Here is a 13,170-nt window from a genome sequence, read left to right as displayed (position 1 = left end):
CTATGCTCTTGATGCAACTGTAGCCACTCTTAAGAAAAATGCCCTCAGCCACTTTTTGTCGGCTCTCTTTTCCTGGAGAGACGCCGGGAGCGGAACGCCACCACGCATTGTTATTCGTACGACGCCCTTGCGCATGAGGAGACCGGGAGACGGGTCTCTGCCCGCGAGGAGCTTCCTATCGACCGGCCAGCTCTTCCTCTTCCTCGAGGGAAGGCGGGAAGGGAGGCAGGAGAGGAGGAGGAGGAGGAGCTCGCCCGAGGCCGCGCGAAGCCTCTCCGGGGCTGAGGCGCCCTGCTCTGGCCCGCCTCTCCTTCCGCCCCAGGAGGTGGGCTCCTCGCCGTGTAGTGCTGCTCCCGCCCGCGGGTGCCGAGGCCCCGCCTCCTCCTCGTCCTCTTCCTCCTCCTCCTCCTTCCCCGTGTCCTTGTCTCGGCGCTGGCTTGGCTGGAAGAGACGGCGGGAGAGCAGCAGAGCGCGAGCTCAGCGCGCGCCGGGGAAGGAGGAGCCGGGCCGGGCGGAGCTGCCGCGCTGCAGTACACGAGGAGCCGGAACACGCACCGCTTCCTCCTCCTTCCCAGCTCCCGCCGGCGGATCCTCTGCCCCGCCGCAGCCGCCCGCCGGCTTCCCCACGCCAGAGGTTCCTCCTCGCCCTCCGGCTGCGGCTGCGCTCCCTCTCACGCTCCCGGCTGCCTCCTTGTCCAGGTCCCTGCTTGCAGCTGCCGCCGCCGCCGCCGCCGCCGCCGCCCTCTTCCTTCTCCTGCCTGGGCATCTGGTCCCGTTTTCCCCTCGGGCGGGGGGCTCTTGCTCTTGTCGGCCTCTGCCTGCTCCTTCCTCGCTCTCAGACCTTGCCTCTCTTTTCTAGAGGGCACCCCAGGCGCAGGAGCAAGATTTCTGGGACTCTTCCCCTCCGCCCCGAAAAGCCGCAGGCTCTTTCTCTACCCCACCCTCGTCCATCCGAACGCAGCCGAAAGAAAGCGCCCCCTGACCTTATTATGAGAGCTTTACTACACCAGTCTCCGTTTAGGCTTTCCACCTGGACACGGGATCCTTCGGTGGCCTCGTTTTATTTCTCGGGCTCCCGCTTCCCCCTCTTCCTCCTCCAATGAAGCATCTCCCGGGAAGCTGTGTCCTCTGACATTTCCCCCCTTCCTTCAAAGAAGCCACGGCGGCCGCCTGCTAAGGCCAGCAGCTCCTCCTGGGTGCGTTTCATTTTATCTTTTTCGTTTGGAGTGGGAGACATCCGGAGGCCCAATGGGGGCGAGGTTCCTGGGGGCTCCGTGCTCTTGCCGGGCTTTGCCCTTCCTGTTCTGCGCAGCGGCCCTCCTGGGGCTGCTGCCGGGCAGCACCAGCAGCGCCAACCCCGGGGTCACTCAGCAAGTTTACTCCCCGGAGCTGAAAGCTGCGGTCGAGAGCATCACCACTGCTCCGCCGGTGCCCCTAGACAGCCAGCCTGAGTCCAAGCACCCCAAGAACACTTCAGCTCCCGGAAAACACACGCACCAGAAGGCGTTTCCTGTCCTGGGCATCGACTACAAGCATGTAAGGATCCCCTTCGAGATTGCGCTATGGATCCTGCTGGCCTGCCTCATGAAACTGGGTATGTAATGTGTCTGGTTGGTTGGTGTGTGTTTGTGTGCGATGATGGGTCTGCATTTTGTATTTTTTGCAGAACCGGTACTGCCAGGTGTAGTGGTGGACCTACATTTTGGAGGCCTTGAAGCTTCAACTGTTATGAGGCCCCCAGCGACAGGGTCTGTTTACTTTCTTCAGTGCGGTTGTTTACAACATCTGTTCTGCTGACTCTCAAACTTTGGGATTGTTGAAATATACACAACAACAACAAATTAATCAATTCGAGTCATGCTTTTAATGCAATGTGGACTAAAGCCGTTTCTGGGATCCCTGTGGGAATTGTGGTCCCTGAAGCTTAAGCTTCATTAGTTTCATAGTAGATCTGCCCCTGGCCAGGTGATTTTAGATTTTCATTTTTAGATCTTACTGGGTGGGTGTGGACTTCTCTTCCTAGGTGGCAACGTGTCTTGCTTCATTCACTGCAGAAGGTGGTAGGTCAGTCTTGCTGGGCTTGGGGATCCTCCTGCTCATTCTTCTGAGTGGGACCCATGACTTCTTCCCCCAAGGCTTTCCCTGATGGGTACCACTCATCTGAAGCATTGCAGGGCTGCATTTCCCTGAAATTGCTACTCCCTTCATACTGTTGAGGCCGTCCTGAGACACTTATGTGACTTAACCAGAGGCCAGGCAGAATGCTTAGTTTGTGGAGTGGTGTACTTCTCTTGTGATGCTCTTTATGTACATGACACATGATCACATGTGGTGCTTGCTTAGGAGCAAAGCGTCTGATACTCTGCAGGGTCACGTCTGCATACTAAAGAAGGGAAGTTCCCATGTTCTCCTTCAGGATAGAACTCCCTTGTTGTATGTGCTATGTATTATCTGGCCCATTGTAGTCACATGCAATATAAGCAGTGTTAGAAACTCATATATATAAGCTGGGCGCCAAATGGCTCCTTAAACCGGGGTTATAATCTCCAAAACGGAATGGCTTGTTGCCATTTTGGGGCCAGACAGCTCAAATGTCATATTTTTCAATTTGACTTTTTGGTTCCTGAAATTTGTTCTGACTGTGCAGATAAAATGTCACAGAATTCTACAGGATGTGTTTTTAAATGTGTGAAAGCAGGCAAGATCCAAGGATCCCCCAGGCATGCACCTCCAGATGGTGGAGATGTCAGGTGCCTGGGCATATTCAGTTAGTCTCAAGTGCAAAATGTACCTGGTACCTGGCAAATTTGAAATGCCAGGTACTGGGTTTTCAGGGAACAGCCATTCCAAAGGGTTTGAATGGTTAACTTTAGTGTGGAGGGTCCGTAGCTCAGTGTTGGAACCTTCTGCATTCAAGAGATCCCATGGCATCTCCAGGTAGGGCTGGGAGGAACTCCCTGTCTGAAACTCTGTGGAGCTGCTGCCGGTCAGTGTAGATGTTTTTCGGCTAGATGGACCAATGATCTTATTTTGCATAAGGTAGCGTTCTTGTATTCCTATGTTGCATTGAAGACAGTAACAATGATAGTGTTCGTGGTAGATCCAAGTCCCTGAAGACAATCTGTGGACAAAGGTGAAGTTGCTCAAATATTGGAAGTGGATTTGTAGGCCATCTGGTCCACCCCCTCTGCTTGATGCTCTACAGTGCTCTTGGAAACTCCAGGCGAAAGAGATCATACACAGCTTTCTGTTACGCCTTCCTTCATTTTTCTTCTGAAGCCAAGGCTGACCTTCCTAGAGTCAGGGACTAACTTAGCATCCTAAATGGATGCAGCAAAGGATTTTTTCCACAATTGTGCAGCCCTGCCCCCATTTATAGAAGCAGTAGGGAGTATTTTTCTGCCTGAGGGCTACATTCTCTTCTGGGCAACTTTCTGGGGGCCTCATGCCAGTGACCATAAGGGCCAAACAGAGAGGTCTGGATCTTTGCATTTTGCCCCCTGGCCCAAGCCTCCCCATCCCGCATGTGTGGCCCAATTTACATGTAACACTTTGCTGCAGTTAATAGCTTTTCAGGGTCAAGAGGTTTGCTAGTGCACGCTGCCTGATCGCTCCTGCTTAGCTTGTTCCCTGGCATAAGCAGCAAGCCTCAAAGCCTCTTCTCCTTATATGCAAACCAGGATCACGGTTTGTGTCTCCTGGCTGAACTGATCAGCAGGCCAAGGACAAATTATTGTGGTTTGTTCCCAGGTTCAGACCTAATGAGAAGCTAACACTCCATTAACTATGACTTATCTCTGCATGTGAAAGAGGCCTGTATCACAGGCTCTAAAGCTGCCTTCTGAATAGAGGTCACACCTCTATGCTTCATCCCAGACTGTAGCAGAGATTACCTCTGTTTCACTGAGGAAGTGAAAGGAAAAGGGATGGAGAGAGATGTGCTTGCTTTCGTGATCTGTTCCTTTGTGCTATTATCTGCCCCCTTGTTAATGTTAAAAACTTGCATGAAGAACTAGGGTCATGGAGTTGCATGTTTGCCTCTTGGGAAATTGGGTACCAGTGACAGGACTGGCTCTCTTAACATAGCCTGGGATCTCATACAGCCGAATGCCTTGATTTAGGTTAGGCTGTTCGATGATAAAATGTAAGTACTGAAAAGGAGACAGGTGCTTTTGGCTGAGAGGTATGCAGTGCACAAAGTACCTGCAGGTGAAAAGTTGAGTAGTGATGATTGTGTTGCTTCCCCTGACCTAGCACATGAGAAGAGCCCTGCTGGATCAGGCCAGAGGCTCATCTGGTCCAGCATCCTGTTCTCACCCTGACCAGCTAGATGCATATAGGAAGCCTGCAAAGCAGTGCTGATCATAACAAGTGCCCTTTTATGTAAAGAAGCCAAGCTTTATGCCAGCAGACAAGACAGTGCAAACCCTGCAACAAGATAAGAGGAGGACTTGGTCCAGTCACTCTTAGGCCCCAGAGATGTGGCAAGGATCAAACCAACTTAGGAGAAGGGCTGCAAGGCTCCTTAAATGCAGCTCAGGGACAAGGCCAGGGATCAGAGTTCCAGGATCAGGACCTGCAAATGGAGACTGCATAGGGAAGCTGTCTACAGTTGGCCCTGCCTACCCATCAGTTTTAAACAGAAGCAGGGAAAGTCCAGCTAACTTGTGCACATTGCCTGCCCCACTGTGAACTCCTGGCCTGATGTGGGGAACTCCTGTCTCTTGGAAGGACCTGGGTCTGCTCCTGTCCCTTCCTCTTTCCTCCTCCCCTGAGAGCTCCATCTGTGATGTGCAGCTCTCTCCCCACTCATCTGGTGGAGAAGTGGCCTCTCCGGCATTGGATGGCCCTGTCTTCTCATCTTGAGCCAAGGAAGGAGGAGCCCTGTGTGGCTTTCAGAGGGAGAGTCTCAAAGTTGGGGGCTTGAGCAGAAGGGCTCTGATCCATGGCCTTTTCTTCCTTCCTCCTCCTCCTCTTCAGAGTCCTCTGGACGGGCCAGGACATCTCCCTACTTGTGCTCCCCAACAAGTGGGTGGCTTCCTTTGGGTATGCTGTTTCCTGCACATGACTTATGGAACATTCCCCCTGCAGTTTTTTCATTAATGCATATTGTCAGGCATCTCACTGACTTGGCAGGTAATGCACAAGGAAATGGAAGCACAATGCAGAAGCTTGTGGAGGACGGAAGGACGAGGTGGGAATGCTGGTCAAGCAAGTACCCATGTGCAAGCCTATGTGGATGTGGCTGGCCACTTCCTGTGTTTTGTGGATGGTGTAATACTCAAGTTCTAAATGACTGGACTTTATGCTTACAGGAAGCAAAGACAGTGCAAGGAGAAAGCTGCCAGGAAGTCTGAATCTGCATGAAGATACATACGCTAGATGAGGAATGAGGAACCTGCTGACCTTCAGATGTTGCTGGACTTCAATTCCCATCATCCTCAGACAGCATGCTCCATGCTCCAGGATGATGGGAGTTTTCATCTTGCAACATCTGGAAACCATCAGGTTTCCCATCTTTGCTGTTTAAGAATTGTTTGTTACTTTTGAACTATTTGCTACACTTCCATACACTATTTTAATGGAAATAGGTTCTATTTAAGAATCTGTCTTCACTCTTCAGCCATAAAATTATTATTATTATTATTATTATTATTATTATTATTATTATTATTATTAGATTTCTATACCACTCTTCATCTGAGGATCACAGGACGGTTTAGAATATATAAACAAAAAATACATAAACATAAATACATAACATAGTAACAAACAAAACAATTTCCCCCTACACTGTTTAAAAGGCCATATATTGTTTAATTAGTCAAAGGTCTGGGAGAAGAAGGATGTTTCTTCCTGGTGCTTAAATGCAAGTATTCCATGGAAATTCATATTAAATTGGAATGCCACAAATGTGAAAAATGTGTCAGCAGAAGTTACATCATTGGGTGGAAATCCCAGCCTCATTTCCTAGAAGTATTGAACACTCCCTTCTCACTGCGATATGGTATGTTGTTAGCAGCTTAGAGTCCTGTAATATAATGAATGCACAAATCTCAAGGCATAAGAGAGGGCAGTACAACCCGTGGCCCTATAGATGTTGTTGAACTCCAACTCCCAACAGCTTTAGCCAGGGTGGCCAATGGTTGGGGGTGATAGGAGTTGTAGTTCAGAAGCATCTGGAGGGCCACAGGCTCCTTTAAATGGTTCAGGATCACAATACCTCAAGGACTACCTCTTCTTTTTTTGAACTGACCTGGACCTTGCAATTGTTACCTGAGGCCCTTCTTCGTGTGCCTCCTCTGCAAGAGGTCCGGAGGGTGGCAACATGAGAATGGGCCTTTTCTGTGGTGGCTCCCAGTTTGTGAAAAGCTGTCCCAAGGGAAACTCACCTGGCACCTTCCTTACATATCTTTAGGTGTCAGGCAAAACCTTTTCTTTTTCACCAGACTTTGGGCTGATTAACATTCTATGTTCTTTTAAATGTGTTTGTGGGAGGGCAGTTATTAGTTTGTTTTGTTTTGTATTTTGTGTTCTCATTTTGTATTGTTATGTTGTGAACTGCCCTGTGACTTGGATGAAGGGCAGCATACAAATTTAATTAATGATAATGTTAATACTACTAATAACTGACAGTTTTCATCTTTATTTGCAAGCAGTTAAAAGCTAAAAGTGCCCTTCTCTACTAAACAGCTAGCTTTGCAGAAACCCATCCTGCATACATGCTTCTACAGAGGGATACAGATCAGTATGACAAATGAGGATCCTTACTAAGGGAGACAGCCAAGTATGCCTTCAGCAGGCCAGTGGTCAGGGCTGATGGGAATTTATTTATTACATTGATATCTTGCCCTTCCTGCCAAAGGAAACCAGGACCACCCAATAGTTGTAGTGTAGAACATGTGCAGAGCACTAGGTAGGGCAGGGCTTGCAGAGTAGATCTAGCCAGTGGACCAGTTCCTGCCCCGCCCAGTCCCCACAGGACATCATCTTTCTTTTGCAATAGTATATTGTCCCCGGAATGTGTGGGTTTTTTTTCATCCAGAGGCTTTTCCATGACTTTGGAAGCATCACTTCTGACTTCATGCAACCTTCTCTAATTCATGGAGTTGTTTTGATTCACGGTATCTCATCCATTGCCTTCCCTACCCCCTTTTCCTTACATGCATGTTTCAGAGAGTGAACCTTCAGGCAAGTCTCTGTTCCTTTCTGTTACTCTATGTTTCATATCAGCCTTCCCCAAGCTGGTGCCCTCGGGCCCCAGCCAGCTCGGTCAGTAGTCAGGGCTGATGAGAATTGTACTCCTTAACATTTTCTAGAGGGCACCAGGTTGGAGAAGGCTGTTTTATACTGTAGGTGCTGAAAAAGAATAAAACAGCTGCCTTAAATTTTACAAAAAGTGCTTAAAGGGCCATACTTATTCATTTCATTTATATCTGGCTGTTCCTCTAAGGAGATCAAGGCTATGTACATGGCTCTTTATCCCCTTTCCATTTCATCCTCACAGCAACCCTGAGAGGTAGGCCAGTCTCCCTCAACCAAACTTAACATCATTCAGTGAGAGCTCCATGACTGGCCAGGGGCCTGAACTTGGTTCTCTCCAGTTAGCTTGACATGCTTTCCACTGTACCATAGTGGCTCTACGTGGCAGGTGCAGAACGTGGTCTGAAATATCTTATAATAAGTTGCCTTTGTTCATACTGATGCAACTTAAGATACTTTAGGAGGGCACATCTGTACCTGACACCAGGCCGCTTTCCTTGGGGGAGTCCCTGCGCTGTTGAAGCCTGCCCTAGAGCAAGGATGGGGAATTTGTGGCCTTCCTAATTTTGGTTGAAAAAGCACAAAGTTTGAATTCTCCCATCAGTGTATTAGTCTGGGTGGTTGGTTCATTTTAAAATATGGACTGGACCAAGTTCTTCTCCTTCCCTAATGCAGACACCTCTCTAATAGCTGCTTCTGTTCCAGCCAGTTTCCAGACATCTAATGTAAGGTCAGACCAACATGGGCAGGATAATTACCCGGGAGTGTTTTGCAACCTTAGCCCATAACACTCGATTGCAGTGTTGAGCCTAACAATTTAGTTCTGAAATCTGTGTCTCTCCCAGATAAGTGTGGCTTGCTTAAATTGGTTGCTGGACTGATGCACCTCCACTTTTAATGATGTGGGAGAAGAAAAGGGGCTTGAGCTACATTTTCCAGCACATCCACCTCTTTGTCTAATGATCTGGGTGTTTAATTGGCACCACTCCTGCATCTCATTGCAGTACCCAGACAGACAATTGCAGATGAGATGGAAATAACAGGATACTTGTCTGCCTCGGTGGTTCTGTCTTGTGCTGCTTGCCATGCACTTTTATCTGATTGTCTGCCCCACCTGTTGCTCTTGTAGGGGGCTCGTGTGTTAATGTACCAAGCAAACTTGTTTGCTTACATGATGGGGCATTGGTAAGGCAAGAATTATGCTCACTAAGCTTTCTTCTCTTTAAAAGCATGCTGCTGTCCCAAATCCTGAGGGTGTGTAATGATTCTTAAAATGAAAACCTGACGGTATGTGGGCATGCTTTAGAAAGCATGGCAGGGTAGCCAACACACTGTCCCTGGATGTTATTGGGCTACAACCCCCATCAGCCTCAGCCAGCCTAAACAAAATGCTCAGTGCTGTTGGGAGTTGTAGGCTGCCCCTGAAGTATGACAGCACTCTGTGTCCAAACTAGATGTGTTGTTCCAAAATGCATTCATTCCAATTGCTTTGCTCTGTAGCGACCTAAACGGTCTTCTAGGCTGCAGCTTTTCCTGCAGCCTCCTGCCAAAAGTGTTATAATAAAGGGGTACAGTCTGTTCTGTACAATGACTTTTTTTGTTACCCTTCGTTCCTATTTAGCACTCTGATTATGTATTATCCCCAGGTGAAAAATGGATGTATCGTTAAATCATGAAAAAATTTGTACCTCTTTATTGGGGGAAAGTAATACACCGTCCCTGTTTCCAGCCATCGCTTGGCCCCTCATTAATTTATTTGGCTGACTGTCCTCTCTTTAAGACTAAAATTGCACCTGTGTTGCCATTAATGTAGAGAACTATTAACTATATGTTCTAAAACCAGTTACCTAGTGATCCTGGAACCTGGGTACATCCTGATCCAGACTAAAACTCCTCCCCCCCTTCTTTTCAGTCTGCTCTCTGGCAACATTTGTGCAAATTCTGCATTACCTGAATATGGAGAAGTCTTTTTTATTTTAAACATTAAAAAATGAATGGAAAACCCCATTAGAAATACATGCTAAATACATGCCAATTTGGTGCCTGCGGATGTTGGTGCAACAGGGTCAAAGGGGCACAGCCCCACCTTCCTGCCATCTTACTTAAAACCAGTTAGCTTCCTCTTCCTTAGCCTCAGTGTAGAACTCTGCAGGGAAGAGGATCAGAACAAAATTATAATTGGTTCTGATTCTGTCTGTCATTGGCTTTGACCCCGCCTGCTGTTAGTCTCCCTGCCTTCCACCCCACCAGCCTCAGTGGGCACCAGCAGCCACTGCCTGGTGCCCTCCCATATGTTTTGGACTACAAATCCCATCACCCCTAGCACAACCTGTGACATCTGGCACACTACAAGTTCTTCATCCCTGGTTGTGGGTTCCAGCTAAAATTGTGGTTGATCTTTAGTGAGCTAGGCCAAGCATCCTTCTTCTGGAGACAGATTTAATTATCACCGGGTTCTGGATCTGTGATGACAGTCGCAAGGCACAAGCCATCTGTTCCTTGACATTTTGTCAAGAGTCCAAGTATCAGGCACAAAGGATCTTGGGTGATGAATGTTCATGACTGGTGTTGGATCTTCTGTCAAGCGTCTTTATATTCTTCTGGCTGAGTGGGATACCCTCACCATCACCTTGTCAAAATATTTTGTTCCCTTTTAGTTGTGCTTTGCCTGCTCCCTATGTAAACCCTGGATCGTGCCCCAGAGATCTTTAGCAGTGCAGAAGGATTCCTGAGGAAAAAAATTCAATGTGGAAATAATTCTTTGGAGATGGCAAGCTGGAGAAGCGTGACTTTTTAAGGCTGGGGTGGCAACCCATTTCCAACCTGAGGGCCGCTTTTTCTTCTAGGGGCCACATGCCAGTGCTGTGGGTGCAGCAATAAGTCAAAGGGGGCAGAGCAATGAATGTAAATGTATGGAGAATGTAGTTTGTTGATGGTGCTGAGTGCTTTCCCCCTCACAGACCTACAGTTCCCAGAGCAGTTTAGCAGTCAATCCTCCTTTGCAGGGAACACTGGAAATTGTAGATCTGTGAAACAAACAGCCATCTCCTAACAACTCTCAGCACCCTTAACGGACTACAGTTCCCATAATTCTTTGCAGGGGAAAGCCATGGCTGTTAAAAGTGGTGTGACACTGCTTTAAATATATACTGGAGGTGGAGGCCTTGGCCTCACACTCCCATCCCCAACCTTTGAAGTGGAGCTAGACTTTGGCTTGGCCAGGTTAGGGCTGCCAGGACCCTTCAAACCCAAATTCCTAGTCAATAGACTTTTTAAAAGGAAAGAAAGGCCCTGTCTACTAACAAGGATACTTTATACTTTTAGGTACTTAAGACCTGACTTGTCTCAAAGGCCTTTGTCTGAGTGCATTTTCTTTTTCACTGTGCATGTGTGTGTTATGTTAATATGCAATCTATTAAATGGCTGCTTTTGGTATTTACCTGAGTTTCATGGCTTGCTCTGCCATGACTGCACCTTAGGGGCATGGCCATGCTGGCTGGGGCTGATGGGAGTTGTAATCCAAAACTTCTGGAAGGCCCCTGGCCGGTGAAGGCTGGCGTAGATGCCCTTAACATTTTATTACTGTAAGCTGTGAGGTGTCTTTAACATAATGCAGCCTCTGGGTACACTTTCTTCCACTCCTGACTTTCTCTTCCTCCGCCCCCCTCTGCTAAGCTGTGTGTGATGTAAGATCAGCAGCTGATGCAGCTCTTCTTCTTAGCTGGGACTGCTGTAATAACTGAGTCATTGCAGAGGGTGCCCCCCCCCCGCCGGTTTTCTGTTTGCAACCCTTGGGTTTTGCAATCTGTCTAGGTCAGGACTGGCTGATTGGGTTGGTGTGCAGCCACCGGCTTCATTGACCTGGCTCTTAATTGCCACCTAACTCCAACCAGTGCTTTGGGGACAGGGCGGGGGAGAAAGTACCTCTATAATTTAGGCAAGCAAGGTTGGCTGCCAAACGATCTTGGCTTTAAGCCTTTTCATATTAATTATGATGATTGAAAAAGTGAACTGCTTGCAGATTGTGTGCACTTGGACAGTCTAACCGCTGTGTGATGGGTTGAGCCATGTGCTATCAAGGAGCTTATTAGATATACCTCATCCACGACAAGCCTCACATGGGTCCGTTTACACAATGTGCTATTTTTGTAACGTGGGATGGTTGCGTTGCAGAAATGTCATCTGCTCTGTTGGGCGGCTTCCTGCAATGACATCCTGGCTTTTCTACTGCAACGTTTGCTCTCTTGAGATATACTCTCAACACAATTGAACCCCTGAGTAACGTTCACCCTGGAAGTAAACCTTCATCTTTTACCTCCCCAAATACTCTTGGTCATCTTATGATTCTTAACCAATGAACACCTTTGATTTTTGTTTCCAGCCCTCTTAGTGTTCTCTGCTGCTGCTTCTCCTGAATTTTCTTAACAACCGTAGCTCAGTATAACATATATTTCCACTAGGCATGTAAATTACCCCTCGCCTCTGGGGAGCTAGAATTTCCTTCCAAGTGACCAGGGAGGGGGAGTTCCTATAATCTGGAAGAGTAGTTCAGCTTTTCATTGCTTCCTCCCTCCCACTTTCAGACCTCTGGTGTGTAAAAAATGGCTAGCGTAGGTGTGTGTTGGGAGGCAGGATAGTGTAAATGCATGTGGGCTAGTAACACATTTGTGTGTGGGAACTACTGTAATATGCAAAGGTAACCAGATAATGTCTTTCGTGGACTGGATCCAGTGGGTGCTCTGCTGCACATGGAATGTCTGTTTTACACCTCACAGCAGAGCATTGTGCAAGAAAATGGAAGTAAATTCAAAGATGAGAATCTGCCTGTACAACCTCTGGCACAGTTAAAAGCTGGAGAACTGCTGGACTAGAACACCCCTGCCTTTTACAGCCCTTTGTTGAACTCCTAAGCATTTGCAGAATAGCACTAGTGGTTATTTCCCTTCCCATCATAATTCTTTGCATCCAGTCCTGTACTGCAATTTAATGTTGTTAACTGCTATTTTATGATGATGAAAATAATAATATAAAAATAACTCATATGCACAACTTCAGGTCCTTCAGTTTTCCAGTTTTATACAAAGGAGAGTAAGCCTGCAACTTGCACACATTTAACTTGTGCACATCCAGCTTTGCTGAAATAAAAAAGGGGCCAGAGTTCTTGTGAAAATGACTTGGACAAGATCTACCTGCCACTGAACCCAACGTGTTTTGACTGTACGTGTTTTTAGCTTTAGGTGTGATCCCTGGAACAAAACCGCTGCTTAAGTCATGGGTTTACTGTATAGCAAAGGCATAGAGGAGTGGGACAGAGTCCATTATGTCACCTCATATAATGGAAGGATCCCTCCATTTTTGTTGATGCTTAAAAATTGTTGTCAGTGGTTTCTCCCCCTAGAGTCGCAAGACTTTTAATCCAAAGCACTGAGAGCTAAATTTTTTAAGAGTTAACCGCAGCATACAACTGATACACTCATTTCCCAGCCATTTTTAAACTAAAATTTTCTTAAATACCCTCTAAAATCTCTGAAATGAGGTTTGTTTGTTTGTTTTTAATCTTGTGAACTGCCCTGAGATCTTTGAATGAAGGACGGTAAACAAATTTAATATAAACAAATAAATAATAAAGATATTTGGCCCAAAATATGTTAGTTGCTCAGGCAGAACTATGTATTAAATGGCGTTCTGTGCAAGTTCCCCCTGACTTAAAGAAATAAAAAACCAAAAGCAACAACTTGAGACTGCATTGGAAGCAGAGGAAAAGTGACTGGGGAAGGGAGTTTTAGTTGTGCCCTTGTGGAATTTTCCTTTCAAAATTGCCCCGACCTTGAGGTGGCTCCAAGTATGTTCCTACTCTCAGGAGTAGAGGAAAGGAAAAGCTTTCTGGAGGTGATTTTGAGAGGAAAA

The 13,170-nt window shown here is 47.2% G+C and overlaps 1 protein-coding gene across 1 annotated transcript in view; it reads left to right on the top strand.

The window, feature by feature from the left end:
* The first annotated feature begins 397 nt into the window (after positions 1-397).
* The window catches only part of SLC9A1 (solute carrier family 9 member A1), a 69,952-nt gene continuing 57,179 nt past the window's right edge, over positions 398-13,170 (top strand). Inside the window, exon 1 of the mRNA XM_081871499.1 lies at positions 398-1,594. Within this exon, the coding sequence (XP_081727625.1) occupies positions 1,249-1,594 (346 nt within the window). The 5' untranslated portion in view covers positions 398-1,248. The remainder of the gene's footprint in view (positions 1,595-13,170) is intronic.

The sequence above is a fragment of the Podarcis erhardii genome (genome assembly GCF_964252035.2).
Source record: "Podarcis erhardii genome assembly, chromosome: 7".
Lineage (NCBI taxonomy): Eukaryota > Metazoa > Chordata > Lepidosauria > Squamata > Lacertidae > Podarcis > Podarcis erhardii.
The sequence above is the reverse complement of the archived record's forward strand: the minus strand, read 5'-3'. Positions and strand labels throughout refer to the sequence as shown.